Here is a 23,783-nt window from a genome sequence, read left to right on the forward strand (position 1 = left end):
ACCGAGTGGCTGCACGACAGTTCCATCGGCAAGGAATAGCACTGAAGGACCGGGGCTTGCAGGGCCAGAAATTTTTTTCGGGGAGGGGGGGGTTCAACCATGCTTTATGTATGTTCGTGCGTGCGTTTGTATGTGTGCGTGTATATATACGCAAGCAAAATTGAAAAGTTTCGGGGGAATTTAAACCCCCCCCAACCCCCCCCCCCCCTGGCTACGCCCCCTGGGGGCTTCTCTGGTCATCTAGCAGTGCGCCAGGTAGGAGGAAATCTTCACGCAGAAAGGAAAGACTTGCACCGGTGTTTATCAGAGCTTCAGAAGGAGAGCTCAGGTTACCCAGTTGCACTGTTACTTTTGGTATGCCTGACCATGTTCCAAGAGAGAAGAGGTGCGTGTGATTGCTGAGGCTAGGTGCTTCCTGCGGCAATTGTAGAGACGAGTTTTCCGCCTGTGGAGCCTGTGAACTACAACGGGCGTAGCGGCCTACCTCAGGGCTCTTGTAACAGTACGAAACAGGTGAAGTTCGTTGTAAGTGGCTCGCAGCACTGTTGTAGCACGGTGAACCTTGTTGAATTGGCGCGGAGAGGCTGCGCGAAGCAGGAACCGGCGGCTCCACAACCTGGGCTTCTAGAGCAAGCGCCAGTGTTGCCCGAAGGTTGGCAGGACGGCCGAGGCGCACGAAGGTCTGTGTACCATGGTCGGATATGGCATCGATGAACGTCTGGGTAGCAATAAGATCCAGCGTAGTTTCAGAACAGCCTGCGAGCGCTTTGCGTGATAAACGTTCGACTGTATCAGCGAGGTCACGGAGTGTGGCTTGCCCTTGACGCAGCGTTCTCAATTGCGCGATGTATGCTGATCGGAATGGGGCGTCCCCAAACCGAGCCTCGAGCGCACATACTAAGTCGTTGTATGTGGAACGGCCGACACGTGGAAGACAATTCAGTAACTCCGCTGCCGTAGAACGAAGTTGAGCAACCAGGACAAGAAGTTTTTCTTCTGATGTCCAGCAATTAAAAGAGGCAACGGATTCAAACTGAATCCGAAAGGCTGCCCATGACGTGGTACCATCGTAGGTAGGCGGACGCAATGACATACGCCCTGTACCTGAAAGGTGGTCCGCAGACTGAGAAGGTATACGTTCTGTGGGCGTCTGTTCAGCTGGTGGTGTAGGTCGTGGAGCAGCAGTGGAAGGCGACTCGAGTGTAGCAACACGGGCAGCGAGGTCTGCGAGGAGGTTAACCGTAGCGGAGAGCAGCTGTGTTACCATGGCCTCCACGGAGAGAAGGCGCGTGGCCACCTGGTCTCCAAAGGCCTCGTACGGATGGCTGAAGTCCGACGCAGTTGCAAGGCTGTCTGCGGTGCGAAACGACAGGGGGCCGTTGTCGGTACACGAGTTAGCCGTACGTTCGCAGGCATCGGGCTGTGAAGCGGGCGACCGTGCAGTCAAGTCTTGCGAGGCAAAAACCAGTCAAAAAGACGCCGGACAAGGGGAAGAAGTGACACACACAAGGACTGGACTAGCAACTGTGCTTTATTAGCTGACAGCACCTCCCAGAAGAACCACGGCGCATGCGCTAATCACGTAAAACCATGAAGTCAAAACCCAAACCAAGAAAAAGCAAAAGCAGAAATTGGCCTACATACCGGCCAAGAATCTACCGCCAGAGTGACAGGAACTCGCATTCCTTCTGCAGTAATGAAATAGACGTACTTCTTTGTGTGTCACTTCTTCCCCTTGTCCGGCGTCTTTTTGACTGGTTTTTGCCTCAGCGTCATGTACCAACTGACCCAGACTTCGACGTTATTGCAAGTCTTGCGAGTCCGGCTGGTTTCGGGGGAGCATGGGTGAGCAACGCTGCCACCAAATGTAACGAGACGTGCGAAGCAAGAGGTCTCACTGTTTACTGCAAACCTCAAGCATCGCTCCTTAACGCAGCCATTCTTGTCCTTTTTTTCTACTGCGAAAAACACCGTGGCTCACACCCACTCTCCCAACGTCTTCTTTTCCGTCTTTCCCTTGGCGTCAACACAGTTGTTATCCAGATGCTACAATATATTGTACTGAATGCGAATGACAGACGCTCCGCTGTTATGAAAGAGGAAGACGACAATCGGTGACTGTGGTTGTCGCTCGCGCTCGTGCTCGCTGGTATCCGGACCTGCCTGATAAAGAGCCTTTCACAAAGCAACGTCTCACCCTTTCTTCACGTACAACACCCCTATTTCAAGTGGTGGAGGAGCCGGGGTTCCCATCATCCTGGAACTTCGCAATCGGACGCTGCCATCGCCTTTCAACATGACTGCACCTGGCCCTTCGCAAGCTGCTGCCGCCACAACGACAGTCTTCTGTGCTGGCGTGCAACGGCAACGCGACCCGCCCGTATTTCACGGCAATGACGAGCACGACGTCGAGGATTGGATCGTTGAGTACGAACTCGTAAGCGCTTCCAACAAATGGGACGACTGCGACAAGCTCACCAACGTGCGCTTTTACCTATACTCGCGGACAACTTTTCTTGGCAATGAAGGAAAGGCTGCGGGGGCGGAGCTACTGCACATGTACTGCTCCGCGAAGTAGTCCGGTCGGCGCGCGTTTCGAATTTAGTTTTGGTTTGTGAACCTTCCGTACCTCCTGTGACGGCCATTTGATTATTCGAGCGGCCGTCACAGGCTTACACAGCCATTTGTTAGTGAAATTCGTCTCAAGCTCCCTCGGCGAGTTGTTGAAAAAGCTGGAGGGTGACAAGTGCTCACCTGAAGACGAAGACGCCATTTTGACTGTGAGGTGCACGTAAAAGGTGCGACGTTTTCACAGGTGCAAAAACGCGAAATGACACTGCATAAAGCAAAACAAATATAAATATCTCCGTGATGCGCGCTGACCCTCTTTTCAAACAGCGTCCCGTAGAAAATAAAGTAATGTTGTTTTTTTTTATTCTCACGCAGAAGACACGGACGCAATTGTGGGACTATAACCTTCAGCGGTAGCACATGCGCAGTTCGGCTCTCTAGCCTTCCATTCATTGCCAAGAAAAGTTGTCCGCGAGTATAGCTGATGTGGCCAGCCTCTGGTTTAAAAACCATGAGGCTGACATCACCGCCTGGTTAACCTTTAAGGCAACCATCACCGAGGTCTTCGGTCGTCCCGCCGTGCGCCGGCTTCGCGCGGAACAGCGTTTGCGTAGCCGAGTCCAGCGCCGGGACGAGACGTTTACGAGCTATATCGAAGATGTCTTGTCCCTGTGCAAGCGCGTCGACCCATCTCTCGCCGAAATGGAGAAGATGAAGCACATCATCAAAGGAGTCGACGACGACACGTTTCAGATGCTTGTCGCTCGGAACCCTCAGACTGTCGCTGACGTGGTCCAACTCTGTCAGTCGTGCGAAAGCAGCGTGTCTCGACGCGCCACGCTGCCGAGGCTACAGCTGAGGTTTCCGCCCTTGTCGATGACGTCGCTGCTGATCACGCCGTTTTACTGCCGCAGATCAAGCAGTTGATCCGTGAGAAAGTTGCGCGTCAACTTTCCCTTGTCGTCCAATTACCTGAACGAGTGACATCATTGGAACCACGTCTTTGTCAGGTCATTCAGGCGCAAGTCGCGCAGGCACTACCACCATAACCGCCTGCCACTACACCGCTGACTTACGCGGCCGTCGCTGCCAGACCACAAGCTCCATCTGTTTCTGGCGCCTACCGGGCCACCGGGTCCTTCTACAGGACGCCGCCGCCGCCCACACGCACGGTGCTACCCCGTCCTACTTCGCCTTCCGGACCTTCTGTCGTTAGCCCATGGCGCACCTTTGATAATCGGCCGATATGTTTCGCGTGCAGTTTGGCAGGGCATATAGCCCGCTACTGTCGACGTCGCAGCTTCCAGTCTCAGGACGGTGTGCCTTCCTCCAATTATCAGGCTGCCCAGCATTCCCAACGACTTTCTTCGGCTGTCGCTGACTCGTTTTCCCCTCGACGCCCTTTCGACTCACGCCGTTCGTCTTCGCCCCGTCGCCGATTCATCTCCCCGATGCTTCGACGACCTAGCCCCGCACGAGAGGAAAACTGACAGCCGCAGTTCCGGAGGCAAGAACTGCGTTGTCGTCGAACTCTCCAAGACCTCCTCTTTATCCACCCAACGAAATTGATATAGTAGTAGAAGGTATCGCCGTACGTGCACTTGTCGACACAGGAGCCGTAGTTTCTGTCATTAGTGAGAAACTGTGCCGCAGTTTGAGAAAAGTGACCACACCGCTTACGAATCTTGCCCTGCGTACAGCGACATCGCATTACATCACGCCTTCGGCCCAGTGCATAGCTCGTGTTGTGATTCAAGATGTTCGGTATGCCGTCAAGTTTGTCGTTCTTCCGCGATCATCATACGACGTCATTCTAGGATGGGATTTTCTTTCTACCTATCAGGCCATCGTAGACTGCGCTCGTGCTGAACTCACATTGTCGAATCCGTGCCCTGACCTCGACGACCGCAGTCCCCCTAGAGTGTTTGCCGCAGCTGACGTCCACATCGCGCCTTTGTCCGCCGTCATAGTGCCTGTGTTTTCGCCTGCTGCCACTAACTCTACTGTTTTGTTCCAGCCATCTGTAACGAGTGCGCGTCACCGAACCTTCATCCTCCCGTTTGCCGTCATCAAACTTTGCAATGGTTCTGCGGCACTTTACGCGTGCAACGTCTCTGCTGTCCCGTCTCTTGTACTTCGCGGCGAATGTCTGGGGAGCATCACTACTTTTGCTGACATTTTCGACGATACAACACTTGGAGACACGGCATCACTACTGCCTTGTGCCATCACTTCTGCAACTGACACAGCTGCTCCTATGGACGTATTCTGCAAAGCCGTCGATTCCCATCTTACGCCTGTGCAGAAGAAACAGCTTGTCCAACTCCTCCAGCGTTTTCGAGCCCTTCGACCACGACCAGCCTTCTTTAGGTCGAACGTCAGCAGTCGTCCACCGTATTGATACCGGTCAACATGCACCACTGCGACAGCGTCCATACCGTGTGTCGACTTCCGAACGCCCAGTCTTGGATCAACAGGTAGACGATATGCTCAAGCGTGGAATAATTCAGCCGTCCAGCAGCCCCTGGGCCTCTCCAGTTGTGCTGGTGAAGAAAAAGGACGGATCCATCAGGTTCTGCGTGGACTACCGCCGTCTCAACCGTATCACGCACAAGGACGTCTATCCTCTACCGCACATCGACGATGCTTTAGACTGCCTACAGGGCGCATCATTCTTCTCTTCCTTAGATCTGTGCTCTGGCTACTGGCAGGTGCCCATGGCGGAGGCCGCTCGCGAAAAAACGGCTTTTGTTACGCCCGACGGCCTTTACGAATTTATAGTCATGCCGGGGAACGACGACGAAGTGTCTCTGCATAGAACGCTTCTGCTTTCTGCTCCGAGCATTTTTATCAAGTTTTTCGCTTTTTCCGGGAGGCGCTGCTCCCTGTCCCAGGGCGACGGACGCGGAGTCATCCACTGGTCCGCCCAGCCAGAGGTCTGCCATGGCGAGCTCCTCGTTAAATCAGCGCGCCTGGCCCAGAACCGATGAGGCCAACGGTGAGAGTCACGGCCTAATGGCTGTAGACGCGGAGCCTTCTGCGGCGCTGTCCGGCCAGAGATCACCTTTGGCAAGCTCGTCGCGGAAACGAAGCACCTGTTCGAGCACCAAGCGAGGACACGGAACTGTACTCGGCCACTGGCGACGACTCGTCGGATGACAGCTTCGAGACCGTGAGAAGCAGGAAGGCAAAAAGAAGAAACATCAAGCCGTCTTCACCAGCGAGGACGTTAACGTCTAAGTCAAGTGAAGAACGCTGGCCGCACACCATTCTCTTCATTCCCGAGGACTCCACCGTCAGCCTTCGAGCAGTAAACAGGCAAGCTCTCTCTATGTACTTTGAGGGGGTTGCACCGAACGAAATTAAGGATATCCGGGTGAACACGCGGAAGAATATCCTAGCTGTGGACACGACGACTGCCAGCGCCTTAGACAAGCTTCGCAAAATATCAGATTTGGGAGACATCAAAGTTCGACCTGTCATTCCAATGGACGGTGCCTGCGTGGCGGGAGTAATCTACGACATTGATTTGGCCATAGCAAACTCGGACCTCCCAATTCTTATAAAACCAGCGAACGAGGGATTTGTCATCGCGAATGTACTTCGCCTCGGAAACACCCGCTGTGTAAAGATAATGTTCAAAGGAGAATCTATTCCGTCGCATGTCAAGGTTGGACACTTCCGACATCCTGTTCGGCCATTTGTCCCTAAACCACTTCAGTGCCATAACTGCATGAAAATTGGGCACGTCAAGGGTGTATGTACAAACACCACAGTATGCCCCCGATGCGCTGAGCCGCACACTGCAGACGCATGTCGGGCAACAAGTCTGAAGTGCGGAAACTGTGATGGTTCACATGATGCTGCCTCTAAGGAATGCCCGCGGATTAAGAAGGAAATCACCATTATCAAACAAATGGTTAGAGACAATTCAACCCACAGAGAGGCTGCTGAAAGGGTACGGCGTAGGCGTAGTCGCCGACGGAGGCATGTAAGACAGGGTGTTGCGCATAACCCTTTTCCTTCGAGCACGAGTAAAGTAGTAAGCACGAAGCGAAATGAGGTGGAGAAGCTCGCAGCTGCGGATGAATGGCCTACGCTTCCGCGTACGCAGCCTGCGAAGGAGCCTCCTCCGAGGCCTCCCCGCCCTGGACCTTCCACCGAGTCTACTTCAGTTGAGGATGTGTCAAGGGTCGATCGACAGATCATCCCGATGCTGCGATCCCTCGTTGCTGTCATGGCAGACCTACTTAGAAGCCTGGGAACTCCAACCGCTCGAAGCGGGCTACAGGTGTTGGACGCGCTGAGCCCAGTCCTCGCCTCCCTCGCGTAGAGCCATGGCAGGAGATCATCAATCGTTCCGCAAAGAGGTCAGAGAAGCATCAGTCATCCAGTGGAACGCAAGAGGACTTAGATCACGGATTTCTGATTTTCGTCAGTACGTGTTTTCCAACCGTTTCCCCATCATCGTAATATGTGAACCGAGATTATCAAACCCGATCAGGCTATCCGGCTACGAGTCAATCCCGTCCCAAACCCGCAACGAAAGCAGCAAGGTCATTGTGTATATTCGTGGGGAGCTTACATACATCATTCAACCTGTGTCGCCTCATGATGAGAACCAATATGTTTGCCTGACTGTGAAGCAGAAAACCCTTACCTTCACATTAGTAGGTGTCTACTTATCTCCCTCAGCCCGTTTTGATCGAAAAAGACTGGATGACATACTTGTGAACATTCCGGATCCGTGGATAATTACAGGGGACTTCAACGCCCACCGCCCAATCTGGGGAAGTTCAAAAGTCAACGCCACGGGCCGGAGACTGGCTTCATTTGTGTCGGCTCATGAACTGTCTCTACTTAATGATGGAAGTCCTACATTTCTACGAGGATCAACGTACAGCAGCTGCTTGGACTTGACGTTTGTGTCACGTCGCTTCGCCACAAGCGTTAGGTGGTTTTTAGACATCGAGACACATGGTAGCGACCACATCCCCAGTTATCTCACCATCAAAGGCTTTGCTAGTGGCCACCCGCCGAAAACCGTCCGGAGGATCGATCTGTCAGCATTCACAACTAACGTTGAACACGCTTGTGAAAAGGGATTATCCTCTGGCATTGAGCAAGCGATTAAAGAAGCAGCGCAGAGTGCGATGCGCACGCTGACATGTTCTACAAGGCCTTCAGAAACGGATGTGGAGTTAGAACGACTCCGTGCGATTCGTCGGCGTGCGGAGCGCAGATATCGACGCACAAAATCCATTCAAGATCTGCGGATAGCTAGGCGCATGGAAAAGAAGATCCAGCGTCGTATGGACAAACTGGAGTTTCAGCGGTGGGCGAAGTTTTGCGAGTCTCTAGACCCTCGCAAACCACTTTCTCAAATATGGCGAACCGTGCGAGGCCTACGCATTTTTCCCGAACAACGTTTCCCGTTTAAAGCCTTGGCCCTTTTCCAACGTAGAAGGGATATCGAGGTAGCGGAAGATTTTTGTAGGAAGATTGCAGGCCCGTCAACTTGCACAGGAGCCCTTACTGCTGATGACACGCCACATTCCCTTGACCCGCACATGGACCTGCCTTTTTCCATGGAAGAGCTGGATGCGGCTCTTGCTTTATGCAATCGATCGTCGTCGCCTGGACCGGATGGCATATCATACCGCCTATTACGCAATCTCGGTGATCGAGCACGAAGCGCTTTGCTGGACGTGTTCAATGAGTCCTGGAGAGATGGAACGGTCCCCAGAGAATGGAAAACAAGCCGTTTGGTTCCACTTCTCAAACCTGGAAAATCACCTCTAGAGCTTACGTCATACCGCCCAATAGCGCTGGCTAGCTGCGTAGGGAAGCTGATGGAGAAAATGATCCTTGCCAGACTCGAGTGGTTCCTAGAACGCTACAGAGTATATCCAGACGCCATGGCCGGTTTTCGTCGTCTTCGTAGCTCCATTGACAATGTCATTGACCTGGTGACCTACGTACAACACCAGAAAATGAGTAGACGGCTATCTGTCGCACTATTTTTAGATGTCAAAGGAGCATATGACAATGTTTCTCACGAAGCCATACTTGACGCCCTCGAGTCGGTTGGTTTGGGTGGGCGAGTGTACCGCTGGATCTGTTGCTACCTACATATGAGATCACTGTTTGTCCAAACTGATGATGGGCCGACTTCTGAGCATTACACACACCGTGGTGTTCCTCAAGGTGGTGTATTGAGCCCCACACTATTCAGCCTGGTTCTGATCGGTCTCGTGGAACGCATACCGGATTCCGTGCAGATATCTCTCTATGCAGATGATATTTGTGCTTGGACGTCAGGTGTAACACGCCCTCAGGTACGTGCGAGGCTCCAAAAAGCAGCGAATTCAATATCGGCGTACCTTAGAGAACAAGGCCTCGAGATTTCTCCTGAGAAATCGGCGCTGGTTGCGTTCACGCGGAAGGCAATGACGTCATATCCCATCGCCATCGATGGACGCAATGTTTGCTACGCCAGGACGCACAGGTTTTTAGGGGTCACGATCGATCGAAACCTCTGCTGGAGTCCCCATGTGGCCAATCTAAAGAAGCGCCTAACGGCCATCGCACAACTTTTCAAGTTCCTCGGAGGAAAAACGTGGGGCACATCAGTGCACGCGATGCTGCAGCTATACAAATCGCTGTTTCTGGGGTACCTGCGGTATAGCTTGCCGGTTCTGACGAACGCTTGCAAAAGCAGTATACGTACGATCGAAAACGCACAGGGCCAGGCACTCAGAGTTTGTCTTGGATTACCACGCTGCACATCAACAGCCGCAACCATCGCAATTGCCAAAGATCATCCGGCCACGGTGCATATTACATTGGAGGTGCTTAGAGCTCACATTAGGCACCTTGCTCGCGCCCCTGACCACCATCTTGCTTCGCTTCCAGAAGATCGACCGAGTACCTCCTTCTGTAAGAGAATATTGACTTACCGAGAGTGCCTTCCAACAGCCTACACGCCTCCGGAACGGATTCTAACACCCCCTTGGTGCTTGGACCGACCAAAACTGCTCTTGACAGTGCCGGGGATTCGCAAGAAGGCGGAGCTCTCATCGCCAGCTTTGAAGCAGATGACTCTACTCATGCTGCACGAAGATTACAAAGATCACGTTAAACTTTACACGGATGGCTCGACAACTGTTGGAGGATCTGCAGGAGCTGTGATCTTCCCAGCAAGAGCCGAAAACATACAGTTTCGAACGTCACACAAGACAACATCGACAGCCGTGGAGCTCGCGGCACTCCGCAGCGCACTCCGCAGGATTCATCGAGAAGCACCACACAAATGGGGCATTTTTACTGATTCGAAACCAGCTCTGCAATGTCTTCGAACTGCTCTACGTCGTGGGGCTCAAGACCAATTGGTGCTGGAAATAAGACAACTGTACCATCAACTAATAGACGAAGGACATGCTATAACTTTTCAGTGGTTGCCAGGCCACTGCGGCATCATCGGTAACGAGCATGCCGACGATGCAGCTAAGAATGCTCACGAAAATGGCGTGATAGAACCTATCCCACTGTCAAGAAGCGACGCAGCAGCAAAGATTAATACGCTTGCGGATGATGTCGCCAGGTCTATGTGGAACACGCCCGGTTTTCTCCACACCCGTCTTCACCGCCTGGATCCATGCCTACGACTCAGTATTCCATCTGGCCTGCCCCGATCCGAGACGACCCTTCTCTGCCGCATGTGGCTTGGGGTGTCTTTTACGAACGCCTTTGCGTGCCGCATCGGAATGAGAGACAGCGCTGCATGTGAATATTGTGGCAATGACGAAACCATTGAACACATTTTATGTCAGTGCCCTCAATACACCTCTGAGAGACAGTCCCTCGCAGCAGTGTTTGCTCGCCTCGACGACCAGCCGCTCTCTGAGCAGTCAATCTTGGAATGTCGGAACGATCGAGCTTCACGCCAGAAAGCAACGAAGGCGCTGATGAAGTTTCTGCGAGCGACCCGCCTCGTTGAACGATTGTGACACTCCTGTGTGTGTGTGTTGGTGCTTCCCTCCCTCCCTATCACATCCCTCTCTTTCTAACTTTTCTGTCTCCCCTTACCCCTTCCCCAGTGCAGGGTAGCAAACCAGATATGTTTTCTGGTTAACCTCCCTGCCTTTCCGCATTACATTTCTCTCTCTCTATAGTCATGCCCTTTGGCCTCTGCAACGCGCCTGCCACTTTCGAGCGTATGATGGACACGATCCTTCGAGGCCTCAAGTGGAATATTTGCCTTTGTTATTTAGACGACATTGTCATCTTTTCTACCGATTTCGCGACCCATTTAACCCGCCTCGAGCAAGTTCTTACTTGCCACTCCGCCGCGGGACTGCACCTGAACCTGAAGAAATGCCACTTTGCCGCTCGGCAGCTTACGATCCTAGGGCATGTGGTTTCGAAGGACGGTATTCTCCCTGATCCCACCAAACTAACAGCCGTTTCAGCGTTCCCAAAACCAACTACCATGAAACAGCTTCGAAGCTTCATCGGCCTTTGTTCCTATTTCCGGCACTTTGTCCGCAACTTCGCCACCATCATCGCTCCTTTGACAAAGCTCCTCGCTGGCTCTAGTGATCTTTCGGCGTGGTCTCCCCCTTGTGGCGATGCTTTCGACGAACTGCGCCGCATCCTCACGTCACCTCCTATTCTGCGACACTTCGACCCATCTGCACCCACTGAGATCCACGCAGACGCTAGCGGTGTCGGGCTCGGCGCTATTCTTGCGCAACGGAAAGATGGCTTCCAAGAGTACGTCGTTGCCTACGCAAGCCGAAGTCTTACCAAAGCCGAAAACAACTATTCTGTCACCGAAAAGGAATGCCTTGCCATTCTTTGGGCGATAGAGAAATTTCGGCCTTACGTGTACGGACGCCCATTTGACGTAGTGACTGACCACCATGCCCTGTGTTGGTTGTCGTCACTAAAAGACCCAAGTGGTAGCCTTGCCCGATGGGCGTTACGGCTCCAAGAATACGATATCCGCGTGGTGTATCGCTCTGGCCGCAGGCATTCAGACGCAGACGCCCTCTCCCGTTCGCCCCTGTCTCCTGACTCTGCCGGCTTCACACATACTACCTGCGATACCGCCGCCCTCACCATCTCCGACATGCCCTCCGAGCAACGCAAGGATCCTTGGCTTGCTTCCATTCTGGACGTTCTGTCTGGTCGGATGCCTTCTCCATCTTCTTGGACATTGCGTCGGCAAGCCGAGCACTTCACCACTCGCGAAGACGTGCTGTACCGCCGAAATTACACACCCGGCGGCCGTAAGTGGTTACTCGTCATTCCGCGTCACCTCCGGTCCGAAATTTGTTCTACGGTCCACGACGACCCACAATGCGGCCGCGCAGGTTTCCTTAAAACTTATTCTCCAATCAGGCTTCGATATTACTGGCGTGGCATGTACGGTTTCATTCGACAGTACGTTCGGGCATGTTTCACATGCCAGAGACGCAAGACTCCCCCTCAACACGCCGCCGGCGCCTTGTTCCCTTTGCCATGCCCTGCCCGACCGTTCGACCGCGTCGGCATCGACATCTACGGTCCCCTTCCCAGCACTGCAGACGGTAACCGTTGGATCATCGTTGCCGTCGACCACCTCACACGGTACGCCGAAACTTCACCCCTTCCTTCGTCTACAGCAAAAGACGTGGCCATTTTTATTCTCCAAAATGTCGTCCTTCGTCATGGCGCCCCTCGAGAGTTGCTGAGTGATCGCGGTCGTGTGATTCTCTCGGATGTGATCACAGCATTGCTGCGTGAGTGCCGCGTCGTGCACCGCACCACAAGCGCCTACCACCCTCAAACCAATGGGATGACAGAACGCTTTAACCGTACTCTCGGTAACATGCTCTCTATGTACATCTCGTCAGACCACTGCAACTGGGATCGAGTACTACCGTTTATTACTTTCGCATATAATACCGCCATTCAAAGCACTACTGGGTTCTCCCCATTTTTCCTCCTTTACGGACGCGAGCCTTCTTGTACTATGGACACTATTCTTTTGTACCGACCCGATGCCTAAGAGTTACAACTCTATCCCGAGCAGCTACATATGCTGAAGAATGCCGCCAACTTGCACGCTCATTCACAACACAAGACCAGGGGCGCCAGAAGCACCACCACGACGCGTCCACTAGCACTACTTCCTACGATCCTGGCCCGCTCGTTTGGCTGCGTGTGCCGTCTACTACTCCCTGGCCTTTCCACCAAGCTGGTCCCCAAGTACCACGGTCTATATTGTGTACTTCAGCAGACTTCGCCGGTGAGCTACCTCATCGAGCCACTGGAACTGTCTTCTGACCATCGCCGTCGTGGCCAGGAAATCGTTCACGTGTCCAGACTCGAACAGTGCTACGATCCTCCTGTGTTTTCAGGCCCCTAGGTCGCCAGGATGGCTCTTTGTGCGCGGGGAATAATTGTACTGAATGCGAATGACAGACGCTCCGCTGTTATGAAAGAGGAAGACGACAATCGGTGACTGTGGTTGTCGCTCGCGCTCGTGCTCGCTGGTAGCCGGACCTGCCTGATAAAGAGCCTTTCACAAAGCAACGTCTGACCCTTTCTTCACGTACAAATATATATATATATATATATATATATATATATATATATATATATATATATATATATATTGAGAACAGACAATAACACCAAGGAAAGTATAGGGGGTGTTATCTGTGGTATTTAGAATATAAATGTGAAGAAAGTAAAGTGGACGAAAAGATAACTTGCCGCCGGCAGGGACCGAGCCTGCGACCTTCGAATAACGCGTCCGATGCTCTACCACTGAGCTACGGCGGCGGTCATCCTCCCGTCCACTTTATGGGGTATATATGTGCATTTTACCCTTGGAGTGTTAGTCAGCGCCATTCGCAGCCATGGCGGCGAGTGTGGAACACACTTTTTCTGCCTTTCTGGCGTCACGTAGCACGTGATCTTTTTACGAGCTGCCAGCTGACCAATAATCCCTCGCATACTACCTGAAGGCATCAAGTCTGTCAGAACGAGACCCTTGCTATGAATTGTGGGTACTGGGCTTGCTGCGTCCCGTCCGTACTTAAAGCAAGGAAGACGGAGGCTTCAACTCGCAACAAACAACAACAATAATTTATTTAACTCTACGCTGCAATCGGCGGGGTCGGTCCAGGCACACGAGACGACGAGGCGACGACCATGATCGGCGGCAGCAGCAATCGGCCAGCGCGGGTGGCAGCATCCGTCCTTCCTGGCATCCCAGGTACGTCTCCCCTGGGCGGCGCGCAGGCTGCCCCTTTTAAGCCGCGCAGCTGGGCCACGCGCACCGCCTCTGCGCAAAACGTGGCGCTATCTCGCGATAGCCGGTGGGCGTGGTTCCCACAGAATGAAGGAAAGAAGATGACTCTTAAGGGCTCGTTTTCTTTGTTAGACACAATATTAATGAGAACTAACAGACAATAACGCCAAGGAAAGTATGGGGGGTGTTATCTGTAGTATTTAGAATATAAATGTGAAGAAAGTAAAGTGGACGAAAAGATAACGCCGCCGGCAGGCACCGAACCTGCGACCTTCGAATAACGCGTCCGATGCTCTACCACCGAGCTACGGCGGCGATCATCCTCCCGTCCACTTTATGGGGTATATATGTGCATTTAAACCTTGGAGTGTTAGTCAGCGCCATTCGCAGCCATGGCGGCGAGTGTGGAAGACTCTTTTTCTGCTTAGAATAACAGAGAGCTGAGCTAGTTGGTAAGTATTCATTCTAAAAAGACAGGGCGTGCAAACACGGACACAAGAAAGAAGTCAGGACACCACAAACGCCGACTAACGACCTTTTCTTTTACAATCTCGGCAATGTAAAGATAGATTAGAAGGTGAGCCTCCTGTTAGCGATCTCTTATGTTCCAACAATCTCTGCTTGATGCATCGGCCCGTCTGTCCTACGTAGTAGCGGCCGCAGCAGAAAGGGATCTTATACACCACACTCGTACGGCAATCACTGAATTTGTTGGTGTGTTTTACAAAACAATTATCGGTCCGCTTCTTGTCTTTTACTCGCTCATTCTTCCTCTGCACAGCGGCACAAATCTTACCTAGCTTATTGGCAGCCGTGAAAACAACATTAACGCCGTATCTACTTCCTACTTTCTTTAGCCTGTGAGATACGCAATGAATGTGCGGTATACCTACCACACGTTTCTTCCTATTGCTTTCTGCAACCATGCTCGGACTTCACACAACAGATTTCTTTAAACGTTCAGCGACCGTGGCCACTGCATCACGAGGATACCCTACATCTAAAAGACGTGTAACCTGTGCGCTAAAGCTATCACTCAATCTGTGCTCACACGACTTGGTGAGGGCTGACTTAAGGCAAGGCATGGCGATGCCGTTTTTTACAACTTTCGAGTGCTTTGACGAAAAATTTAACAGCGGTTTCGAGGATCTAGGAGAATACTGCCAGCACACGTGGTTCTTCTGGAACGTTAAGAAAATGTCTAGAAATTGTATTCCATTATTCTGAGGCACCTCTTTAGCAAAGCTCAGCCCTCCTCCATTTAATTCAAATTTTTCGCTCACGGAAGCTACCACCTTTTCAAAGTCCTCACCACTACAAAAAATCAAGTAATCGTCCACATAACGAAAAACCTTAATAACCGAATTACCTAAGGCGCCTTCCAAAAGATTGTCAATCTTGATAAGGTATAAATCACTAAGAACCGGAGCAACTTTAGAACCAATACATATCCCTGATTTCTGCACATAAACGTCTTCCTTCCAACCTACCAGCGTCGACTTTAAATACATGGAAAGGATTTCTAGAAATGCCCCGGTAGAAACACCACATTTTTCGGTGAAAACCGTCTGGTGCGCTTGTTCGTTAATACATTCATTAACACATTTTAACAAGTCCTCATGCGGCAAAGGATAATACAGGTCTTCAATATCCATACTAAAGGCCTTACAACAGCCGGGGTTCTCCTCTGAGAGGAACTGAACTAGCGCCTGAGAATTACGCATACGAAAAGGGTTTGAAACACTCAAAGAGGTTAAGCAGATGTTAAGAGGTTGTTAGTCGGCGTTTGTGGTGTCCTGACCTCTTTCTTGTGTCCGTGTTTACGGCCCTGTCTTTTTAGAATGAAGGACTCTTTTTCTGCCTTTCTGGCGTCACGTAGCACGTGATCTTTTTACGAGCTGGCAGCTGACCAATAATCCCTCGCATACTACCTGAAGGCATCAAGTCTGCCAGAACGAGACCCTTGCTATGAATGAAGGAAAGAAGATGACTCTTAAAGGGGTCATGAAGCACCCCTTGGGCTTGTTGAAAAAACACAACCTGCGGGAAGCTGACACGGCTATGAACTGCTCTGCAAAATATTACAGTCGTGCGCGCCGCGTGAAGGCCACAAGCGGAGCGCGAAGTTCCCGTTTCCTCAGGTGCCCTCTTTTCAAACAGAGGCCGGTTCTCACTCTCGTCGGTGGGCGGGCGTCTGCACGTTGACATCGCGGAGGCATAGCATGCTTATTGACCGATAGCAGGATGAGACGCGCTTCTTGCCACGGGGTGCCGCCACATGCCCGCGCCGCACTCCTCAGTCTGCTAACTTTACACGGTAGCCGCACTCGCGCATGCGAATCACAGCAGGAGAGCGATCGCGTTTCATGACGCGCGCTGACGCAACTTCTTTCCCCCGTGACATCCCTCCCTGTCTAGCTTCCAGTGCGCTCGTCGGCACGAGAAAAGAGTGAAAGCGCTGAGAGCGTGCGCAAAACCCACGTAACTCCACTGATTCTTGACGGATTCGAGAAATTTTTGCGGCAATCGTTTCGGGAGGCAGCAAACTTTGATGCTAAGGTCATTAGATCATTACTTGGAAAAGTGGTTCATGACCCCTTTAAGGGCTCGTTTTCTTTGTTAGTCGCATACTACCTGCCTTCAGGTAGTATGCGAGAGATTATTGGTCAGCTGCCAGCTCGTAAAAAGATCACGTGCTACGTGACGCCAGAAAGGCAGAAAAAGAGTGTTCCACACTCGCCGCCATGGCTGCCACTGGCGCTAACACTCCAAGGTTTAAATGCACATATATACCCCATAAAGTGGACGGGAGGATGACCGCCGCCGTAGCTGAGTGGTAGAGCATCGGACGCGTTATTCGAAGGTCGCAGGTTCGGTCCCTGCCGGCGACAAGTTATCTTTTCGTCCACTTTACTTTCTTCACATTTGTATTCTAAATACTACAGATAACACCCCCTATACTTTCCTAGGCGTTATTGTCTGTTAGTTCTCATTAATATTGTATCTAACAAAGAAAACGAGCCCTTAATCATCTTCTTTCCTTCATTCATAGCAAGGGTATCGTGCTGGCAGACTTGATGCCTTCAGGTAGTATGCGAGGGATTATTGGTCAGCTGCCAGCTCGTAAAAAGATCACGTGCTACGTGACGCCAGAAAGGCAGAAAAAGAGTGTTCCACACTCGCCGCCATGGCTGCGAATGGCGCTGACTAACACTCCAAGGTTTAAATGCAGATATATACCCCATAAAGTGGACGGGAGGATGACCGCCGCCGTAGCTCAGTGGTAGAGCATCGGACGCGTTATTCGAAGGTCGCAGGTCTGGTCCCTGCCGGCGGCAAGTTATCTTTTCGTCCACTTTACTTCACATTTATATTCTAAATACTACAGATAACACCCCCTATACTTTCCTTGGCGTTATTGTCTGTTAGTTCTCATTAATATATATATATATATATATATATATATATATATATATATATATATATATATATATATATATATGTATATATATATATGTATATATATATATATAATTGTAGGAAAGAGAGCGACGAAGGACAGCTGCCAGCAGCGAGAAGAGTTCGCGAGCCCGGTTCACTGAGAGCTCGTTCGAGCATTTTAACGTTACTGAAGTCGCTTACGGGAGCTTTATTGGTTCTGTAACCGGCGGTTATTTTTAAAATTTTCTGGGGTGGATTATTGCCTGATTTGAATTTATAGTGCATTTAAGTGTAGCTTCAGGTTTTATTGCGATAGCAATTATATGGACAGTCTCGGCTGAACTTTGCCGTCGCTGTCGCCGCCGTCATGCACCGTATAAGTATGTGTATATATAGAAGAGCCCCAAAGAAAAATAATTCAGAAAAATGCTTCCGAGGCGCGGAATCGAACCAGGGACCTCTTGCTCCGCAGCGAGTGGCGCTAACCACTACGCCACGAAACGCAGATCCTCCACGTAGCTAACGGCGAGAGTTATATACACAACCTTTACCGCTGGACCGATTCAGAGACGGCAGGCGCTTATTTTCTTCATTACCAGCGAGATGGCGCTAGGAGCGCGACGGGCGCATTTAAATGTTGTCGGCGAGCTCGCTCGCTTCTTCTTATATTTGCGCAGGGAGAACCTTGCCCTGCCGCTGTCTGCTCGCGCGGTTTTCTCGTGGTGAGGGGAAGAGGGATGTTTCACGCTTTCACCGTGATGACCGCGCTCATGTTACGGAGCGTACGAAAGTCACTTGAGCTCAAGGGACGCCGCTAAACGAACAAACAGAAGATGAGCGCGAACTATCAAGTATCACAGCTCGACACTTGAAACACGCTAGTTTCCTTCGCTGCTTTGGCCGCCTTTGCTACAGCAGCGTTGTTCAAACTGACAGTATCCATTGGCGAGCCTCACTTCGTATAGCATTAATTTCTTGCTATCATGGCATTCATTGCTTCGCCCTTGCGGCGAAACTGTGACTTTTTTTTCTTGATGTCGGTATCATCCCCAGGCTTGAGGCCTGGGGATGAGCTTCCTTGTGGTCTGCCTCTATTCCCTCTCAGGATGTACCCTTGGAGCTCTTTCTGCGTAGTAGAATCAGCAGCGTTCCTGTTGCTTTGGTGCCCACGAATGTTGGAACTTGATATGTCGTGCACCTGCACGATATGGCTTGGCCGCGTGTCTTGCGGCGAGGCCACGGATTGTGTTATCACACTTACTGTGCTTAAATAGCGCCGGAATTGTAGCTGGCGCAGGCATTCCTTGTTGTAACGTTGTCACGGGCAGTTCGCCCGTCGTTTTAGTTGCTGGCATAATAAAGCCTCAGTTTTCGCTCGGCGTTCGTTGGGCTGCTCTTCCGTCAGACACGACTTAGACTGGTGACGAAGACGGGATCTACCAGCATGGAACAAGCTCCGGCCTGGTAGCAACTGGAACCCGCTTGCGGATTACACAGCCGTGAAGCAGCCGCTGGGGACGACATATCATGGCCAAGGCAACCGCAAGTTTTCAGCTGGGGCAAGTAGAGCCATTTGATACCTCGACAGGCGACTGGATTAGCTATGAGGAGCGTGTGCAGGCTTATCTCCGAGCCAACGATGTCCCCGATGAACGGAAGGTAGACGCGTTTATCAGCATAGTAGGTCCGCAAACTTATTCGCTTCTCAAGTCGCTTACCGCCCCAACGAAGCCGTCCTCACATTCCTCAGAAAGCTTGTGCGTGGTGCTCCGTAAACATTTGTCCCCTCAACGGTCAGTCATAGCCGAGCGAGCGAAATTTCATCGTCGAATGCAGAAGGAAGATGAAACAATACCGCAGTACGTGGCAGAGTTACGGGCGCTGGCCCAAACGTGCGAGTTCGATGCGTTTGTCGACGAGTCACTCAGAGACAGATTTGTGTGCGGTTTACTGCGAGTCGACATTCAAAGACACTTGTTTTCGGAGGATAAGCAACTCGCGTTTCAACGAGCTGCTACAGCCTTGGAAGCTGCGCTCGTTAACGCTACAGCTACGCATTCAAAGCCCGGTAGCGAGTTCGAAGTTTACCAGTTGCCGACCAATGAAACCACGAAATGCCCCCGCTGTACTGCAAATCACAAGGCCAGTACATGCCCACACATTAATGCGACCTGTTTTCTCTGTAACAAGAAAGGGCACATTAAGAAAGCTTGCCGGCGTCGGAAGCAGCAGAATAAGGGAAAGCGAACACGCGAACACTCCCCGCACGTTCGAGCTTTGCAGCCGCTGGAAACGCCCCCGCGAAGTGTGGTGGCCATAGAGGTAGAATCGGGAGAGCCCATTATGCTTAGCGTACTTGTAGAAGGGAGTCCTTTGCAAATGGAGCTGGACACGGGAGCCGCTGTCTCGGTAATATCCCTGGGTCAATTCCGTTCACTTTTTTCCGTCAGTGCCGCTAAGGAGGACTAGCCTTACGCTCAGGACCTACACTGGGGAACCTGTGAAGCCATTCTGCGTTGCTTTTCTGCAAGTTGAGCACAACAGTCAATGCCAGCGGGTACCGCTATACGTGCTTCCTCAAAGTGGTCCAGCATTGTTTGGGCGCAACTGGCTTCAGCAAATACGCGTCGACTGGAAACAAGTCCGCGGCCTAAAACAGTTGTCGTCTGAGCCATCGCTAAGCGCGGAAACTACCCCTGAGTTACACAGGTTACTTGACAAATATAAGGATGTTTTCACAAACGAGCTAGGAACCATCCGAGGCGAGAAAGCAACTCTTATTTTCAAAGAGGGCAAGACGCCGAAATTTTTCAAAGCTCGCACACACTTACCCAAACCCAGTTATCTTTCGTCTCTGTTACCCTGATCTCTATTTGACAGACAAATGTAAGATGTGCGATGCAAGGGCAACACTGGGCCACATACTATGGGAGTGCTCGAGCTTAGACGACAAAGCACACGGAAACCATGAGGAGGCAGTATCGAACCGCAGGGTGCGCTGGGAGGAGGCTCTACTCAGCTCCGCAATCGAAGAACAACTTTGGGCCGTCCAGCGAGCCGAGGAAGCCGCCCGAGCCCAAGGGCTCGCGGCCGATGCCTAGGCCGGGGTTGAGGCCTACCCCAAGTCAAGTTCGCTGGACTTTATAAATAAAGGTATTTCTCTCTCTCTCTCTCTCTCTCGCAGTGTGCCATTTGCTCTCAAAGCACCAGTGGAGGAGGAGCTGTTGCGACAGGTACAGATGGGCGTGTTGGTACCAGTAACAAGTAGTGAGTACGCCACTCCAGTAGTGCCAGTCGTGAAGTGCGACGGGTCGATAACAGTATGCGGTGATTACAAGCTGACGCTCAACCCCATACTAGACGTAGAACGTTACCCGTTGCCTAAGCCCGATGAGTTTGCAGCCCTGGCTGGGGGATAGTAATTTTCCAAAATCGATCTCAACAGGTGGAGATGGACCCGCTGTCAAAACAGTACCTCACGCTCAACACATTAAGGGACTTTACGCCGTAAATCGTCTGCCTTTCGGGATCGCGTCTGCACCCACAATTTTCCAGAAGATCATCGATAACGTCTTGAAAGGACTGAGCTTCGTGTTTTGCTATATCGACGACATCTTGATTACGGGCCGCTCAAAGGAAGAGCATCTGCAAAACCTCGATGCAGTTCTAAAAAAGGCTGTCAGAACGTGGCTTGCGCGTAAAGCCAACGAAGGGCGAATTCTTTCGCGACGAGCTGACGTATTTGGGCCATGTAATCAACAGGCGCGGCATCCATCCAACAGACGAGAAACTGGCCGCGATAGCCAAGGCACTGGCGCCAGCCGATAAGCATCAGCTTCAGTCACTGCTTGGTCTTATCAGTTATTACGGAAAGTTTGTTCCCAACTTATCCACTGTTCTCTCTCCCTTAAACAGGCTCCTGCAAAAGACGTAGCCTGGAACTGGAATGAAGATTGCGATCGCGCCTTTCAGCACATCAAGGAGCTGGTTTCGTCTGCTCCCATCTTGGCGCACTATGATCCAGGGCTACCCCTACAGTTATCTTGTGATGCGTCGGCTTACGGGGTAGGTGCTGTTTTGTCACACGTCTTTCCCAACGGTCAGGCCAGTAGCGTATTCATATTTAAACTTTTTTAGCGCGCACAAAAGACAAGCACAAGAAAGAGAAAAAGCGCTCGTATGTCTCTTTCTTGTCCTTGTCTTTTGTGCGCGCTAAAAAAGTTTAAATATGGATACATACCAACTTGCCCAGTTATCTGTCTTACTGCAGTAGCCTATGCCTCGCGCACATTTAGGCGCGCTGAAAAGGGCTATAGCCAGCTAGAGAAGGAAGCGCTCGCGCTGGTATTTGGTGTAAAAAAGTTTCATTACTACCTGTATGCAAGTCATTTTGTTCTGCTCACGGACCACAAGCCATTGGCTACAATTTTTGGTCCTAAAACGGGCATACCGCCAATTGCCGCCGCACGACTACAACGATGGGCAGTTGGTTTGTCCGCCTATTCCTTTTCATTAAAGTTCCGGCCTTCTGCGCAGAACGTTGACGCAGATTGTTTATCAAGGCTGCCGGTCGCACAACCGACTGTCGAAGATCAGGAAGAATCGTTTTATGACCTTCGCTTTGGCACTATGCCGGTCAACAGCCATGACATAGCTCGCAAAACTTCACGTGATGCTACATTGCGTGCAGTGACGCAGTACATTGTCAGGCTGGCCGAGCAGTGCCCCTGACGAGATCAAGCCTTTTTTTTTCATAGACGACTGGAACTGTCTATACATCGAGGATGCATTATGCTTGGGATGCGCGTACTCGTTCCCAAAAAATTTCGCGCGTTCATCTTAGACGAGTTGCATCAAGGTCATCCAGGTGTTGTGCGCACCAAAGAACTAGCAAGGAGCTTGTTTGGTGGCCTACCATCGACAATCATATTGAGCGGTTCACCGCTTCTTGTGTGGCGTGCGGATCCAATCGCAATTTGCCACCTAAAGCGCCTTTGCATCCTTGGGCCTGGCCTACGCGCCCCTGGCAGCGACTGCATGTAGACTTTGCCGGCCCAATAAGCGGAGTGATGTATCTCGTAGTGGTGGATGCTCATTCAAAATGGCCAGAAGTGTTTCCGATGCGCATAACCACCAGCGAAGCAACCATTTCATGCTTACATGAACTATTTTGCAGATTTGGATTCCCCGAAACTTTGGTGTCGGACAACGGCACTCAGTTTACTTCTGCAGATTTCCAGGAGTACCTGCAGCGAGTAGGAACCCGGCACGTGCGAACGGCTCCGTACCATCCGAGCAGCAACGGTCTGGCAGAACGTTTTCTCCAGACGCTCAAGGCCGCACTTCGGAAGTGCAACCGCTCCACGTCACCGTCGGATCTCGCAGACTTGCTCCTGGCGTACCGCAACACTCCGCAAGCTACTACGGCAGAGGCACCCTATGTTTTGCTGTTGGAGAGGCGCCTCAGAACAAGGCTGGACCTCGTGAGGCCTTCTGTGGAAGACACAGTCACCCACAAGCAGTTCCGGGAAGCCAGTCGTCATAGAAGTCGCGAGAGCACGTTCCGCGAAGGTGACCTCGTGCGTGTTCGCAGCTTTCGCGGGGGACCAAGGTGGTTCAGTGCTACCGTGCTTGCTCGCACCGGCCCAGTGTCCTATCGTGTGAGTGTCGTGACTCCTCGTGGTGTGTGCGAGTGGGTGCGTCACCGGAATCATATAGTGCGTGCTCCGGACACAGACGACTTGGTGATCACTGACTCAGACTGTTGCGCCGAGGCCCCCGTGACAGTGAGCACAAGCCCTACCGGCCCGACCGAACTGGCAGAGCACCCATTGGCTGCTAATCAGGCCACCGAGCAAGGTCGCCGGTATCCGCAGCGTGAACGCCGAGCTCCCGACCTCTACGGCACCTAGACCCCGGGACTCCAAGCAAGTGGGGGGGGGGGGGGGGGGGGAGATGATATGTCGTGCGCCTGCGCGATATGGCTTGGCCGCGTGTCTTGCGCCGAGGCCACGGATTGTGTTATCACACTTACTATGCTTAAATAGCGCCGGCATTGTAGCTGGCGCGGGCATTCCTTGTTGTAACGTTGTCACGGGCAGTTCGCCCGTCGTTTTAGCTACTGGCATAATGAAGCCTCAGTTTTCGCTCACCGTTCGTTGGGCTGCTCTTCCGTCAGACACGACAGAACTATTCGGATGAAGAACCCTAAGGGCATCCAGACCGAGCTTCGCACGGTGACCTCCCACTTTCTCCAGATTACTGAGGTCCGGCAGCTTGGACGCGGCGGTATTCTTTGCTGTCCACCAGACCAGGCCTGTATCCAAAACCTTCTAAAGTGTACCTCTTTTGCCTATCCGGTGAGCTGCTTCATTCCTCCCCACCTTGTTTGTTGCAAAGGGCTATTCCGTGGAGTAGATGTTAGCCTAACGCCGGCGGAAATCTTGGATATTTTTGCAGATGCAGG

General features: G+C 51.8%; 1 protein-coding gene across 1 annotated transcript; it reads left to right on the forward strand.

Annotated features, from left to right (window-relative positions):
• The first annotated feature begins 20,829 nt into the window (after positions 1-20,829).
• Positions 20,830-23,475, forward strand: LOC119381490 (uncharacterized protein K02A2.6-like). The gene is made up of 2 exons (XM_037649278.2): positions 20,830-21,382; positions 22,494-23,475. The coding sequence occupies exons 1-2, from the start codon at positions 21,264-21,266 to the stop codon at positions 23,227-23,229; spliced, it is 855 nt and encodes a 284-aa protein (XP_037505206.2). The 5' UTR covers positions 20,830-21,263; the 3' UTR covers positions 23,230-23,475.
• Positions 23,476-23,783: the final 308 nt, after the last annotated feature.

Source organism: Rhipicephalus sanguineus, chromosome 2 (genome assembly GCF_013339695.2).
Source record: "Rhipicephalus sanguineus isolate Rsan-2018 chromosome 2, BIME_Rsan_1.4, whole genome shotgun sequence".
Lineage (NCBI taxonomy): Eukaryota > Metazoa > Arthropoda > Arachnida > Ixodida > Ixodidae > Rhipicephalus > Rhipicephalus sanguineus.

Excerpts from the sequence above, each read along its gene's own strand:
- LOC119381490 (XM_037649278.2), top strand. The coding sequence starts at position 21,264 with ATGAAGATTGCGATCGCGCCTTTCAGCACATCAAGGAGCTGGTTTCGT. Across the intron at positions 21,383-22,493 it reads GTGATGCGTCGGCTTACGGG|ATTTGGATTCCCCGAAACTT; the intron begins GTAGGTGCTGTT and ends ACTATTTTGCAG.